Source organism: Centropristis striata, chromosome 19 (genome assembly GCF_030273125.1).
Source record: "Centropristis striata isolate RG_2023a ecotype Rhode Island chromosome 19, C.striata_1.0, whole genome shotgun sequence".
NCBI lineage: Eukaryota > Metazoa > Chordata > Actinopteri > Perciformes > Serranidae > Centropristis > Centropristis striata.
Genome location: NC_081535.1, coordinates 31,110,060 through 31,127,157, shown reverse-complemented (window position 1 = coordinate 31,127,157; position 17,098 = coordinate 31,110,060). Strand labels below are relative to the sequence as shown.

General features: G+C 38.1%; 2 protein-coding genes across 2 annotated transcripts in view; both read left to right on the top strand.

Annotated features, from left to right (window-relative positions):
- gfra2b (GDNF family receptor alpha 2b) overlaps nucleotides 1-17,098 on the top strand; it is a gene marked incomplete at its 5' end in the record, with an annotated part of 113,181 nt that overhangs the window by 79,077 nt on the left and 17,006 nt on the right. The window contains 2 exons of the mRNA XM_059357685.1: nucleotides 14,199-14,308; nucleotides 16,216-16,356. Coding sequence (XP_059213668.1) covers nucleotides 14,199-14,308; nucleotides 16,216-16,356 — 251 coding nt within the window. The remainder of the gene's footprint in view (nucleotides 1-14,198; nucleotides 14,309-16,215; nucleotides 16,357-17,098) is intronic.
- On the top strand, nucleotides 7,282-9,639 carry LOC131992304 (nuclear factor 7, brain-like). The gene has a single exon (XM_059357838.1). It carries the CDS (start codon nucleotides 7,506-7,508, stop codon nucleotides 8,904-8,906), a length of 1,401 nt encoding a protein of 466 aa, XP_059213821.1. The 5' UTR covers nucleotides 7,282-7,505; the 3' UTR covers nucleotides 8,907-9,639.

Here is a 17,098-nt window from a genome sequence, read left to right as displayed (position 1 = left end):
TACAAAAAAAGACACAAAAATGACCAAAAAAAATTACCAAAAGAGATGCAGGCTTTTCAAAAAAAGACACAAAAGTGACTACATTATAAAAAAAATACACAAAATTACCGAAAAGACACACTTAAAAAAAAGACACAAATTTACTAAAAATGACGAAAATGACAAAATTACGAAAAAAAAAGACAAAATTAGCGAAAAAGGCCATTATTTACACAATAACATCAGATTGTCTTGAAGACGGCTTGAAACTAGAGACTGAAACCAGAATGTCGCCACCAGAAGTTTTTCTGAGCTGGTAAATGAGGTGAGAAGTCGACTCAGTTTGTGTTGAGATAGAGAGGACCGGACGGTGGCGCCCCCTGCTGGGGTCTTTCATAGAACGCCGTTTTAATGCCCCTCTCGGTTGATTGAGTCGTATTCTGCTGCTGAACAGACGTCCTGTATTGATGTTTGGTCTCGTTCTGTTGCTCCTGCAGACGGTTCGACGTCAGTCTGTGAAACAGCCGCCGCAGGAGCAAATATGTGCGTTTGTGATTTGTGTGCGGCGACCCGTCTCGACCTCTCACACACACAGAACACACAGCGCCGCTCCGATCCACTCAGCATCAGGACACATCTGGTGATGTGAAGATTTATGTGTATCGGGTTCCTCGTGACCCCCATCAGAGCAGGAACACTCCCTCTAATGACAGTGGTATGTATGCAAACACACACGCCCGCGCACCGAGGCATGCGGCACCAAACTGCTTTCCCGGAGCCGGCGGCGGCGGCTGAGTGGTGTTTTAAGGCGAGGAAGCCAATCTAGCGCCTGCATCGCTCCATTACACGGTCAGTGAGGTGAGCGGGTGGCGTGATGGAAATAGCTGCCTCTCTTCTGGAGGTCACAGAGGACGCCGCCGCGCAACAGGCCTCGCACTCCACTCCCGCTCTGTGTGTGTGTGTGTGTGTGTGAGAAAGTTTACACAAACACACTCCCTGATTCATCTCATTTCCTCTGAGTGCGTCCGCTCGCTCTGCAGCAGCGGCGAGGAGCGACGGACGAGAATGTGAGGAAAATAAGGCGAGTTAACCCCGAGGAGGACAGGAAGCAGGGAGTGATGATGTCACCGAGAGTCTTAGTCACACACACACACACACACACACACACATTAAACTCATATGCTATGCAAATATGTAAACATGTTAATGAGCAGCACCACTGAGGGACTGTTAATTAAAGACAACATCGAGACAAAACAAAGCAGCTAATCACCAGACAGATGTCACACACACATAAACACACACACACACACACACACACACATGCGCACTAATGCATGTAGGGTTAAAGCAGCCAAAAAGACACAAAAAAAACACAAACTGACAAAAAAACAAGACACAAATGACCAAAAAAGACACAAAAATACCCACCAAAAGCACAAATTCTCCTAAAGATGACATAAAATTACCACAAAGACACGAAATGTACCCAAAAAAGACAAAGAAAGATGTAGGGTTACCAAAAGAAGACACAAAAATTACTAAATTACTTTAAAAAATACACAAAATTACCAAGAAGACACAAAATTTAAAAAAAAATCACAAAATTACAAAAAGATATAACAAAATTACTAAACAGCCTCTCCTGTCCTCTCCTCTCTGCTCTGTGTAAACAGCCTCTCCTGTCCTCTCCTCTCTGCTCTGTGTAAACAGATTTTCAGTGAATATTTGTCACGTGACTGTTGGTCTCAGCAGAATCAATCATGTCTTCACAGTGTCTCTGAGGAGCAGAATTTAATGTTTTTAGAAAAGCTTTGGTCACTTTTTATAATGCAAACTTTCATAACAGATGAGCCGTTCAAGGGCAGAAGGAAAGCTTAAACTGTGATTATAAAGCCTGTTTTTACATTTCCTTTCTATGAAAACGCTGGGTTTTTGTTCTTTAGAGAAAATGATTTCTGCAAATGTTTCTGTGGGCACAACTTTTGCTCTGCAAACACAATGTTAAACAGTTTTTCTGCATCCAACTGCTGAAGAAGAAATGAGGCTCGTTGCTTTTATTAATCTGCTGAAAATGATGCGTGTTCCCTCTCAGCGTTAGTCGTGAAGTTTTATGGAAACATCTGGAAATTGGTGCAGCTGCTGCTGTTGAACTCTGTGCAGCTTCCTGCAGAACAGCTGCTTTAACTGTGTATTTATAACTTCATTAGGATGCCAAGGTGACCCGGATCATTGCCTCTGTGTCAGGACATCTTTATGTCTTTCAGAGTAAAACGAGATGAAACATGATGTTTGTTGCTCTGGGAAGAATTAAAGGGACATTCGAACTTTTATTCTTTTCTCTGACGAGGGATTGATTTCTTCTGGAAATAGTTTCTGTTATCAGTTTCATTTCTGCATCCAGAAATAAATCAGTTATTGTTCCTTCTGCACCGGTAGAGGACGACTGTTCTGGTGTTCCAGGTTTCAGTCCTGCAGCCTCACCGTGAACACAAACAGAACACTCAGCCAGATATAGGACTGTGTGATAAACATGCATATATTCATCCAGATGTTCAGTGTGAAATGTTTCCTTCAACCCTCTGAACTCTCTCAACCGGAAGAGTGTGTTTACTTTAGAATATCTGCAAAAATCCATCAATTATTGAAGAAAGAAACTGTAAAAACAGGCTGTAACGTCAGAGTTTGAACTTTCAAATGGACCTTGAACAGATCATCAGTTATAGAAAATGACCAAAACTTGTGTTAAATGTTGATATTTGTGTCAGAATCTCTTTATTCTCCATGTGTCATTTAAAATAAAGCGTTTGCACTAACCAGATCCTGTTAAAAACATTAAATTCTGCTCCACAGAGACACTGTGAAGACATGATTGATTCTGCTGAGACCAACGGTCACGTGACAAATATTCACTGAGAATCTGTTTACACAGAGCAGAGAGGAGAGGACAGGAGAGGCTGTTTACACAGAGCAGAGAGTAGAGGACAGGAGAGGCTGTTTACACAGAGCAGAGAGGAGAGGACAGGAGAGTAGAGGCTGTTTACACAGAGCAGAGAGGAGAGGACAGGAAAGGCTGTTGTACAAAATGAGGAGAAAACTGGTTTATGGTCATTTTATGTCTTTTTTGAGTCTTTTTTTTTTGTGAATAACTTTTTATTGAACCACTGCGAGTGAATGAGTCTTTTTTGTTTTTTAAATTGTGTGTCTTTTTTGTAATTTTGTGGGGCTTTTTTTACAACATCGTTGACACTTGCGTGGGCACTTGGAAAAGTGTTTATATATATATTCTGTTTTATTACGATTCAAAATAATAATTTATCAGAGAAATTCAACTGTTGTTTTCTAATTTCTGTCATTCCAACTCGATTATTCTGCACAAACACATTTTTGAGTTGTTCTGATTGTGCTGATTCCACAGAGCTGCAGGGTTTTCATTAGAGTTAGAGTTTATTATTTTGTAGTGAAACACAAGGACACAGAGAGGAGACTTTAAAAAGAGTAAAAATTGACAAAATAGGGTAAATATTTCTTCTTTACGGCTTCATCTTTTTGTTCAATCATGTTTCTTTTACAGTTTGTGTGTGTGTGTGTGTGTGTCTGTTTATCCCAGTCAATGGCGACATGATAATTAAATAACACTCGAGGGACGTGTGAGTGTTACACCATGACTGACACGTCAGGGTCACAGAGGGAGCACACACACACACACACACACACACACACACACACAGAATAAAACTAAATGTACGGGTTGAATGTTGAGTGTGAATCACACAATAGTCAGAGCTTCGCTGTAATTTCATTTTAATATTCTTCACCTTCTCTCGCTCACACGGAAATAATGAGAGCATCACATGCACACACACACACACACACACACACACACACACACACACACACACACACACACACACACACACACACAAACACTCTGGCTGTGGGTTTAATCCATGTTTATATAAGTAAGGTATTCAGGGTGTGGCTCCATTTGTTCTCCCCGCTCTTACCTGAAATGTCACTGTTAAAGAGTAAGAAACGTCAGCTGGTCGTCACTGAGCTATTTTTAGTTTGTTTCCTCTGAGGAGTGATGAGCTGCAGGTTAGTCTGAAAGGATCGATTCAGAGAGCTCAGAAGCTCTGCAGCTCCGCAGTAGGACTCAATCCGAATATTCTATATATACATATCTCTTTCTCTCTCTCTCTCTCTCTCTCTCTCTGTATATATGTATATATATATACATATATACATATATACATTCAATATTCTTAGAAAAAACATACAACTTTATGAGAAAAAACTGATTTTACAAGAAAGAAAATTTACAAGAAAAAAACTGCACAAATTATGAGGAAAAAAATGGAAATTTATGAGTAAAATCACAAATTTATCTTTAAAAAAATCACAAATTTATTTAAAAAAATGTACAAATTTATGAGAAAAAAATCACAAATCATGAGAAAAAACATACATTTATGAGAATACTCACACATTTATGAGGAAAAAAATCATACATTTATTTTTAAAAAATCACAAATTTATAAGAAAAAAATCTCAAATGTATAAGAAAAGAAACGTACAAATGTATGAGAGAAAAAAATCACAAATTATGAGAGGAGAATGTAAAAACACAACAGAGTCAAGTTGTTTTTGGCCATTTTCATGTGTGAATGTTACATATTAAACTAGATATTGCATCAAAACATGTAAACACACAGACTTCCTGAGAATATGATCTGGTGTGAATGCTTTTGCTTATTATTCAACTTTTCAATGATTCATACTAACAAGACTTGTGCAAAGAAGTATAAATGATTTTTTAACTGATGCAAATCAAAAGACTGTTATTTTGTAGATGAAAAACACCCAAATTTCTGATATTCAAACATTATAAAATGGGTCAAATTTGACCCAACGACAGCAGGAAGTTATCTCTGAAGTCCATAAATCCACCTTCAAATCACAAAACCCTGCAGAATTGTCCTGAGGATCATCATGTTGTTCATAAAGTGATCGTTCCACTGCAAACAGGAGCTGCATATATAAGATATGATATATGATATATATGATATATAACTCCACTGGTGATGGAGATCATTTAAACCTTCCTCTCACTTGTTGCAACTCAACTCTCTCAACTTTATTTGTAAAGCACTTTAAAAAACAACCACAGCCGCAACAAAGTGCTGTACATAAACAAGCAAACAAGAAACAATACAATAAATAAAACAGGAATACACACTAAAATAAATCGTTGCATTGCTTTTTCTAAAAACAATTTAAAAAAAAATAAAAGCAAACCATAAAACACTAAAACAAGAGCAGAGTCTCATGCGCAGTTGAAAGCCAAGGAATAAAAATAGGTTTTAAGATGAGTTTTAAAAAATATGGGTAACACTTTACAATAACCAACTAAGTAATGTTTATAGATGGTTTATAGACCAATTATTAACCATTTACATTAAGTGCTATACATATTTAATCTTTAAATGTTTTAAAACAATTTCTTAAAGTTCTATGAATCATTTCAAAATCATTAACATACTTAATATGATGTTAAAATGTTAAAATGTGTGCACCTAAAACTACTGATAAACTATTAATTATAATTGAATTGTTTGTTAATGGTAAAGTAACTATAAACTTACATTAATATACCATCTATTTGTCATTTATGGATGATGTAGTCAGTTAAACATTAATAAATGATGTATGTATCCATTCTAATTGGTCTATATACGGTTTATAAATGATGATTAAACATTAATAAACTATCTGTTTACCATTTATAAATGATGGTCATTGTAAAGTGTTACCAAAATATGAAGGAAGTTTCAGAGTTTCAAAGTCCTGTCAGGCGTTGATGGAACCTCTAATATGAGCACTAATGAATAGATGAGGCTCTAATTGATCTTTAAACAACACAAGTGAAGGGCAGAGGTAGCCGGCGGCGAGCTGCAGACGGCAGCAGGTCGCAGCACGCGGCGCTGAGTGAAACCACTTGATCAAATCCTGCCGGAGATTTCTCGTTTCCCCACAGGGCTCGTTAAAGATTCATCTCAACTAATCACCAACCCGGAGAGCTACTGTACTCTCTCTGACCTCAGATGTCTCCTCTGAATTACATTCCAGACGCTCGTAGTAAGAGCGAGGAAGAGGGAAGATACTTGAAAAAAATAAACATATTTTAAATAAGGCATGACTGACGCTTTCTGCAGGAAGATAAAGGCTCAGAGGTTTTTCATGTGAGCGCTGCAGGGTTCATTTAAAGCTTCTTTCTCGATCTTTCAGTCTGTCAGTTTGTTGTTTTCACCCTAAACATTAACAGGTTGATAAGTCAAGGCATGAAAGGTATGCAGAATTATCTGTCAGCAACTCCTGTTTGCAGTGCACACATGCATGTACAGATAATTATTACTGGATTACTTTACTGAAGAAAACTTAAAAACATGACCATTTTCAGGCTGGTTCTGCAGCTATAAGTAACATATTTTCCCTGGGATTTCTAAGCTGATTTATGAACATGTATTGATGAAAAATGAACTTTTGAACTCTTGAATCTTGTTGAATCTTCCTCTTCTTTCTTCAGCTCTATGGAAGTACAATACAAAATAGTTGTGGTGCTGCTTTAAAGGGACAACCAGGGACTTTTAAGCCAACTTTTGCAAATTTTCTCCATTTAAAGTGAGCAGAAGTATCTGTTAGCAGCTCCAGTTTGCAGAGTAAACATGCACATACAAATAATTATCACTGGATTACTTTAATAATGAAGAAAACCTAAGAACGCTACCGCTCGCTGCTGTAACCACGGTGATCAGACTACGAGCCGGGGGACAGCGGAGCCGCCCAGAGACCCCCAGCAGCTCGTCTATTGACCATAAAATCAGTGGATGTGTGGCTGAATGACATGAGGGGGAATAAGGCGTAAAAATAAATAATCTTGTAGAAAGCGAGAACTGGAGAAGCAACGCAGCAAGCAACACTCTCTCTCTCTCTCACACACACAAACACACACACACACACATACACCAACACTGCCGGTAGACTGTGAGCAGCCAGAGTCAGAACATGCTGCAGAAAAACGTTGCAGAAGCAGGATTGAACATTTTAGTCTCAAAGTAGAGATGCAGAACAGATATCTGCAGGTCAGTTGTTAACCAGTTTTGAATGAGACTCTGACCTGATAAACTGTTGTCTTAAAGCTCCGCCCCTTAGCTGACTCATCCAAAACAAACCAGGAAACAGTTATTCTGCCACACTGAGACAACACACACACACACACACACACACACACACACACACACACACACGCTGAGAGACGGACGATCAGATTCAGCTTCAGACTAAAACCTCCACTTTGACTGAAAGAGGACGACTTCAGGAGGTTACTGGGAACACTGGAACAGCTCCACTTCACCCAGCTGCCGAATCCACAAACTGAACGACAGTTTTACAGGAAAGTAACTTTGAGAGAACAGGGAGTGGCTGAGCTGTTTGTCTGCTGTGTTTCAGCTTCACTCAGAGACTAAATGGCTTCCAAGTTAGAGGAGGATCTCTGCTGTTCTGTCCGTCAGGACATCTTTAAAGATCCTGTTGTCCTGTCATGCAGCCACAGCTTCTGTAGAGACTGTCTGCAGAGCTGGTGGACGGGGAAACAAACCAGAGAGTGTCCGGTCTGTAGGAAAAGATCTTCAAACAGTCCTCCACCTTGTGATTTGGCGTTAAAGAAGCTGTGTGAGAGTTTCTTACAGGAGAGAGATCAGAGAGCTTCAGAGTCTCTCTGCAGTCTGCACTCTGAGACACTCAAACTCTTCTGTCTGGACCATCAGCAGCTAGTGTGTCTCGTCTGCAGAGACTCAGAAGAACACTCCAACCACAGATTCAGACCCATCGATGAAGCTGCACAACAACACAAGAAGGAACTTCAGGAAACTCTGAAGCCTTTAAAGAAGAAGTTAGAGGTTTTTAAAGAAGTTAAAGAGGAGTTTGATCAAGCAGCAGAACACATTCAGGACCAGGCCCGACGCACAGAGACGCAGATTAAGGAGCAGTTTAAGAAGCTTCACCAGTTTCTAGAAGAGGAAGAGGAGGCCAGGATGGCTGCACTGAGGGAGGAAGAGGAGCAGAACAGTCAGATGATGGAGGAGAAGATGGAGGCTCTGAGCAGAGAGATAGCAGCTCTTTCAGACACAGTCAGAGCCACAGAGGACGAGCTGAGAGCTGAACACGTCTCATTCCTCAACAACTACAAGGCTGCAGTGGAAAGAGTCCAGCAGCGCCCCCTGCTGGAGGATCCACAGCTGCCCTCAGGAGCTCTGATAGACCAGGCCAAACACCTGGGCAACCTGGCCTTCAACATCTGGAACAAGATGAAGGACATGGTCTCCTATAGTCCTGTTGTTCTGGACCCAAACACTGCTGGTCCAGACCTCATCCTGTCTGAAGATCTGACCAGTCTGAGAGTAGGAGAAGAAGAACAGGAGCTTCCTGATAATCCAGAGAGGATTGATTATTACTCTGTTCTGGGCTCTGAGGGATTTAACTCAGGGACTCACAGCTGGGAGGTCGAGATTGGAGACAATACATGCTGGGATCTGGGTGTGTTAGCAGAGTCTGTCCAGAGGAGACGAGGCCTTTGGTCTGAATTATGGAGAATATGGTTCTATGGAGATAAATACTTATCAAAGTCACCATCAGAGGAAGAAACTGTTCTCGTAGTGCAGAAGGAGCTCCAGAGGATCAGAGTGGATCTGGACTGGAACAGAGGAAAGCTGTCCTTCTCTGATGTTGACACTAACACACACATACACACCTTCACACACACTTTCACTGAGAAGATGTTTCCATATTTTTCCAGTTTTGATCAGAACAATACCCCACTGCAGGTTTTACCAGTGAAGGTCTCTGTGGCTGCAGGACAGCAGGAATAGACGATCAGCATCGTCCTGAAGTCTTTGAGGAACATGTGACCACGTTGTCCTTGTGATGTTTGTTTGTCAGTGTGAGGAAATGATGTCAGACGAGCTGTCAATCACTCTGTGACTGGCAGGCGTCTCTGTGGTTTCCTGTTCCATTATTGATCAATTCTGTAAAAACTTTGTTCTCATTGATTGTTTTTTGTTTATTGGTGTTCAAGAGCAAAAAATACTCTCAACTATAAGTTATTTAACAGATAATTAATTAAAAAGGTAATTTACAGTTGTACAGTAATATTTGTAATTAAAGTAATTCATTTTATGGCATTTGCACTGTTAATTCATTATTGGGCTTTTATTGTGAAGGGCCAGGGCAGGTTTGTGGCAGTGGGCATGGCTTCATGTACGGCGGCTGACAGTAACCAGAAACCCCACATTCAGAGCAGAGAAATATCCATACTGTGATTTGGTTTCAGAAACTTTTGACATTTAGTAGATTTGTGTATTTTGTGCGATTGTATGGCAGCAATTGTGTTGTGTTGCCTGCTGAGAAAGTGTTGCCCCTTATTGTGAATCTAGAGTGTCAGCCGTCCATCCTCTGAACGCTCTAGGTCTCTAGTTTGTGGTTGTAACGTTTCATGAGGCTGATTATCCTAGAGGTCACAGCAGCTCATTTTATACACTGAGCTCAAGTTTCACTCACTAACATCATCACACATGAAGAACATTGGGCTCGTTGAATCCACATTTTTTTTTTCTCATATGTTTTATTTGTTCCTTATTTATGCTGTGTAACAGTGTCTGTTGTGTGTTGAGGGTATAGGTTTGGATATTATTTTGGTTTTCTGAGTGGTGTGAAAGGGACCAGCCCCCCGGTTAAGATTGGAAGGTGTCTCGCTTTCTGTAATAAGTTTTTGACTTTGGCAAGCTCGTGTTTCTGTGAATATTATTAGAGCTATTTTGATTTACCCTATGTGAGGGAATATGAGTTGTGGGGGTTGGAGTTTTGTGCATATCCTCTGTAACCTGTTGATTGTGTGTGGTAAAAAATATAAAAAAAAAAAATAAAAATAAAAAAAAAGTCTCAAAAGAGTCTCAGTTTTCCAATCAGACCCGATTTATGCAGCTCACAGACTGTTTAGGGACCCAGGGATGCAGAAATGGTGAAAATGCATGAAAAAAAACCTGCAGGTTTCTGTACCAAACTGCATGTTAACGGCATAAAGTGGGTTTGTCTGTAAAGACTCTTGAGTTATTAGAACCCGTTTTGTTCAGATATCTGGAGGTCAGAGGGTTGCTGTGGCTGTTTTCTCGCTTTGGAGCGTTTCTCTTACTTGGGAGTATTATTTAAATTCCTTCCTGAGAAGATACCATGACATGTTTGGTACTAATAGATTCTTTAGATCTTCTTAAATCCAGTCTGCAAGACCCAATTTATGCAGCTCACAGACTGTTTAGGGACCTCAGGATGCACAAATATTCACACACAAGAGGACACAATAACACATTTTACTGCATGTTACAGCATGTCTGTAAAGAGACTCATGGGGAAACACAGAACAGATATCTGCAGGTCAGTTATTAACCAGTTTTGAATGAGACTCTGACCTGATAAACTGTTGGGTTAAAGCTCCGCCCCTCAGCTGACTCACCCAAAACGAACCAGGAAACAGTTATTCTGCCTCACTGAGACAACACACACACACACACACACACACACACACACACACACACACACACTCTGAGGGACAGACAATAAGATTCAGCTTCAGACTAAACATAGAAACACAGAATTTATTTTCATTCAGATATCTGCAGGTCCGTTATTAACCAGTGTTGGGATTTTAGGATGCCTTATAACAAATATATGATGCCTCACACGGGGCACCATTAATGTGGGGATTTTATCTCTAACAGTTATAGATGCCTCAAGCAACGGGGAGTCAAAAAAGAAAAAAGGGGTAAATCCTAAATGCTATCCCTCCCATGAGGATATCAAACATGTGAGGATGAACCTGTGAGATTGGCAACATTGAAGCCACAAGAGGATGCGAATAGAGACACATAGAACCTCTTTTCATTCAGATATCTGTATCAAAGTTTGATAATGGACATCATTTCTTATTTAACCTCCTTCCTAAAAAGATATCCTGACACGGTACAGAAGGATTCCTCAGATCGTCTAGTTTCATACGAAAGAACCTCTGATGACATTAAATGTAACATTATGAAATACAAGTCGTTTGAATTGTGAAGATTGGCTGTCAAACCGGGACTGAACCGACCATCTGAGTCACTCCTCACACTGCATACAGGCCAAGGGTGTGTGTGTGTGTGTGCAGTACATGTGTGTCATTCAGAGAAGCACAAAGTGAGACAGAGGGACTGGAGGAAAGTGTGCTTTTGTCATTGTGGATTATGGTTGTGTCTTTTGTCTCGAGTTGACATCGTTGGCAGGATTACTCAAGCAGGACAACACACATACACACACACACACACACACACACACTGACCTCTATGTGAAAGTCAAAAGCACAGCACTCAGGCTGTCAAACTGCATCATTCCTGCAGCCGACAGACGAGCAAACACAACAAACACTTTCACAGTGTTTGTGTATGTATGTGTGTGTGTGTGTGTGTGTGTGTGTGTGTGTGTGTGTGTGTGTACAGCACTCGTAAACACACACACACACACACAGGTGGACAGCGTCTATCATGTGGTGTCAGATATCGACAGGATCACACATTTGTGTCAGCGTGCTGGGAGTAAATAAATCACAAATTCACCAGAAAAAAACCCCAAAAATGTATAAGAAAATAAACGTACAGATTTGAGGAAAAATGATTACACATTTATTTTAAAAATCACAGATTTATGAGAAAAAAAATCACAAATTTATGAGAAAAAAAATCACAAATTTAAGAGAATAAAAAACACACATTTATAAGAAAATACTCACAAATCAATAAGAAAAAAACACAAATTTGAAGGAAAAAAATATAAATCTATGCGAAAAAAACACAAGTTTATGAAAACAGATTCTCTGTTTTTTGTTAGAAACAAATGTAATGTAATGTATTGTCGGCATGATTACTGAAGCAGGACGACACACACATGCACACACACGCACACACACACACGCACACACACACACACACACACACACACACACACACACACACTGACCTCTGTGTGAAAGTCAAAAGCACATTCTATAAACTGCAGCATTCCTGCAGCCGACAGACGAGCAACACAACAAGCACTTTCACAGTTGTTGCATATGTGTGTGTGTGTGTGTGTGGACAGCGTCTATCATGTGGTGTCAGATATCGACGGGATCTCGTTTGTGTCGGCTTGCTGCTGCGACTGTACGACGTGTTTCAGCAGCGTGACGTTCAGGAGAAGAAGCAGCTCAGCAGTTCCAGAGCCGAGAGAGACAAAGCAGAGGCAGGGTGGTGAAAGAGAAAAGTAGGACAGGCAGTAGATTAAGCTCAGCAGCTGTACAGTTATTGCCTGTGACAGCTCCTTGTCATTAACATATGCATGATGTCGTGGATAGTGCAGGACGAGGGCTGGAAATGCACAGATAATCTCCACACGGCGTCTGAATCAGACGTTTTTTTCCACCAGGATGTTTCAGCTGTCAGGCCAGCTTCCTGTGCTTCTGTTTGAGCTGTTTCAGTTATTTATCTATTTTTTTACAGAAGGTTACAGTGCTCAGATAACACGAGCAGAAGAGAAGAGAAAAAGGTCACATGACATCTTCATGACTAGATGTTCTCCTCATCAGAATCACTTTATTCTATATGTGTCATTTAAAACGTGTATTTTCTTTGAAAGATTGGCTAAAATCTAATGTTTATAATGTAAAGAATCTGTACAAACAGACATTATCGTCAGAGTTTGACCTTTCCGACGGTCCTTGAGCAAAACTTGTGTTAAATGTTGATATTTGTGTTAGAATCTCTTTATTCTCCATGTGTCATTTAAAATAAAGTGTTTGCACTAACCAGATCCTGTTAAAAACATTAAATTCTGCTCCTCAGAGACACTGAGAAGACATGATTGATTCTGCTGAGACCAACGGTCACGTGACAAATATTCACTGAGAATCTGTTTACACAGAGCAGAGAGGAGAGGACCGGAGAGGCTGTTTACACAGAGCAGAGAGGAGAGGACAGGAGAGGCTGTTTACACAGAGCAGAGAGGAGAGGACAGGAGAGGCTGTTTACACAGAGCAGAGAGGAGAGGACAGGAGAGGCTGTGTAGAATATGAGGAGAAAACTGGTTTTACTACATTCAGGACACTTGTGGACACTTGGAAGTGTTGACATAGAAATTCTGTTTTATTCACATTTTTGAAAAATAATTAATCAGAGAATCCACTTTTTTTCTGATTTCTGTCATTCTAACTGTTTTATTCTGCACAAAGACATGCTTGAGTTGATTGTGCTGATTCCAGAGAGCTGCAGGACTTATAGATTTATAGAGATTTTATATCTTACAGTGAAGTACAAGAACACAGAGATTAATGTAAAAAAAAAAAAACGTCCTGAAACCGCCCATTTGGGTTCAGAGGGTTTATCAAGAAGATCCAAAGACCAGACTTTGTGACCCTATTTTTGTCCGGAATAAGAGTTTTGTTTAATCTTAACCCTTTTCTTTTCCTCTTGTGTATAAAAGTGTTTAAAATGTTTGTCTTGTGTCACACTGAGAACAGGTACGTTCATATTCAACATATTTGTGATTTAAAAATGTTGAAATTCAGTGAATATGTACATCATGAGCAGTTTGTCAGATAAATTACCAACTTTGGGGTCATGAGACTTGTTGCAGCGGGGACTGAAGGAGAAACACATCAATCAATTATTTTTCACTTTCAGCAACTTGCTTCATCGTGCTGCACGGCCTCGGCAGAGATCTGCTTCTTGTTTTTTAATTAATTAACCAGAACCCAGAGAGTGTTTCCCATGGTGACAGTGTGTGTGTGTGTGTGTGTGTGTGTGTGTGTGTGTGTGCAGGCAGTGGTGGAGTGTAACTAAGTAGATTTTTACTCCACTTCATTTATCTGACAGTTTTAGTTTTTTTTCAGGTCAAGGTTTAACATAAAAAACGTGATTAAACATTTTTATAAAACGTGATAAATTTAAAGTGAGAAGACAGTTTTTCTGTTATTAAACATCATAACAGTATTAATGAGTTAAATATATTTGGAATATATATAAAACATTCTGCTGAACGAGTACTTTTACTTTTGATGCTTTTGTACTTTCACTGGAGTAAAGTAATCTGATTACTCTCCTCAGGTCTCGGCTGGCTGACTTCCACATGAACTGCCAGGTGACGCCTCACACCGTCACCAGCTGCCCGCACGACAACTACCACGGCTGCCTGATGTCGTACGTGGGCCTCATTGGTGAGACGTTTGTTTATTTATTAACCTAAACACTGTAAATAAACAACTATTCCCCAACAACAAACCCACACACACATCCAACAACACTTCTGAAATACCTCCATGATGTCAACATACAAAAAAACAACCATCCAAGACTCGAAATTTCTCTTTTTTAAATATTTATTTTGTTTTATTTTTATTTATTCTCAGTTCAAACAGTTTTTTTCCTACTCATTTTTAGAAATTACTTTATTTTAGGATTTTGGTCTAGTGCAAACTTCTTTTTTCTTTTTCCACCTATTTGAATATTTATTTTGATTTATTTTGATTTATTCTTAATTCAAACTCATTTTTTTTTCTTTTTCTACGTATTTTAACGCTAAGTTCAAATTTTGTTTTTTTGTTTGTTTTTTGTTGTTCTACTTATATAAATATTTTATTTTTAATTATTCATAGTTTAAAATATTTAATTTTTAATTTTTTCTGCTTATTTAAATATTTATTTCATTTTTAATTATTCATAGTTTAAGATATTTTAGTTTTAGTTTTTTCTGCTTATTTTAATTATTTCATTTTCTATGTATTCATAGTTTACAATATTTTTAAAAATATAAACAGTACAAACAACACATAGAAACTGTTTATATTTTCTAAAATATTCTTTTGTATGTTGACTTTTTCTTTTCTTGCTGTTTCCTTATTTGTTTGTTTTGTTTTGATTGTTTGTTTGTTTGGTGGTTTTATTTTTGATGGTGTTTGAATCTGTTTTGTTTACTTTTCTTTTGTTTTCTTTGCAGTTATTTTGCTCCATATGTCTTCCTATTCAGTGGTGAAATTTACTTTCAATTAATTAATTTAATTTAAAGATTTACTCAAGTACTGTATTTAAATACAATTTTGAGGTACTTGTACTTTACTTGTGTATATTGATCTATTGTAACTTTGTACTTTTTACTCCTATTTATTTATCTGACAGCTTTAGTTACATTTCAGGTCAAGATTTACCATCAAAAACATGATACATTTAAAGTGATTATCATTAATAAAAGCATCTAAAAGTATATTTAAGCATTTTAGAAAAGCACAATATAAATTAAATGTATTATTATTATTATTATTATTATTATTATTATTATTATTATTAATATTATTTTCATTTAGTTGTCTAAATGAGCCCTACCTTGACGACACCAAAACGCTGCTTACATAAATGCATCAATAATAATGATCCAATAATATATTCAGAATATATAAAATAATATATTCAGAATATATAAAATAATATTTTACGGTTAATGCTTTTGTACTTTTACTTCAGTAAGGTTTGAATGCAGGACTTTTACTGTAGTGGAGTATTTCTGCAGAGTGGTATTAGTACTTGTACTGCAGTAAAGTAATCTGATTACTTCTTTCACCGCTGGTTCTATTCTTGTCTTCACCTGTTCTGTAATCACTGTAATGCACACTAAAAAAGAAGAAAAAATATAACCCCTGAAACACACAAAAACCTGAAAAATAAGGCAGTATTTATTGGGATGTTACAGTAAAGAATCATTTCTGAACCTCGGCAGCTCTGAGAGACTTTAAGTTCTGAATACATTATTTTTATATATATTATATTCAGCTGTGATCGTGCAGATAATTCAGGCTTTATTGGGCCCAATCTCCTATTTTTCCTGCTTTTATCTGAAGCTCAGTGATGATTCGGATCTTTCTGAGTCTTTGTTGCAGGTGACTCACTTCCTCTCTGGAAACCATCCAGTGATTCAATTCCCAATTTGCAGAAATCCTCTTTAGCTTTTATTCTCTAATCTGCATCCTAATTCTTATTCCTCCCCAACATCAACTCCTCCTCCTCCTCCTCCTCCTCCTCTCTCTCTCTCTCTCTCTCTCTCTCTCTCTCTCTCTCTCTCTCTCTCTCTCAGGCTCTGATGTGACGCCGAACTACGCCGACAGCAGTCCGTCCAACATCACGATGAGCCTGTGGTGCAGCTGCAGGGGAACCGGCAGCCAGGAGCGCGAGTGTGACGCCTTCCACCGGGACTTCACCCACAACAGCTGCCTCAGTGAGCCGCTGACGCACTCACACACACACACACACACTCACACACAGAGACTCAGAAACACAGGATACACTTCTGGTGTTCGGTTCAGGACCTTCTGGGTCTCTGTTGCCAAAATACACAAACATTTCATACCATCTGTCACCTCAACTCTGTGAGGAAAAACAACCATTTAAGACTCGAAATATCTCAAAACTGTTGATTTTTTGATTATTTTAATATATATATAATTTTATATATAAGTATATAAGTTCAAACTCTGTTTTTTCTAGTTATTTGTTTCATTATTTTTGTATTCTAAGTTAATTTTTTTCATTTTGTACTCATTTATTTTATTTATTTTATTGTTTATGTTATTTCATTTTTTATATGTCTTAGTTGAAACTCTCTTTTTCTTCTTTTTCTACTTATTTGAAATTGTTTTTTTTTTTTACTTATTTATTATTAGTTTAAAGACTGTTTTTTATTTTTGTACTTGTTTTCATTTCATTTTTTTTTTTATTCTTAGTTCAAACTGTTTTTAGATTTTTTTTTCTACCTACTTTAGTATTTTTTATATATATTCTTAGTTCAAACTTTTTTCTTTTCCTACTTAATTGATTACTTAATGTATTTTTTAAATTAATTAATTCTCAAACTCTGTTCTTCTCTTTTTCCACTTATTTATATGTACATCTTTTTTTTCATTTTCTACTTATTTTAATTTATTTTTTTCCATAATTTAAACTCAGTTTTTTTTCTCTTT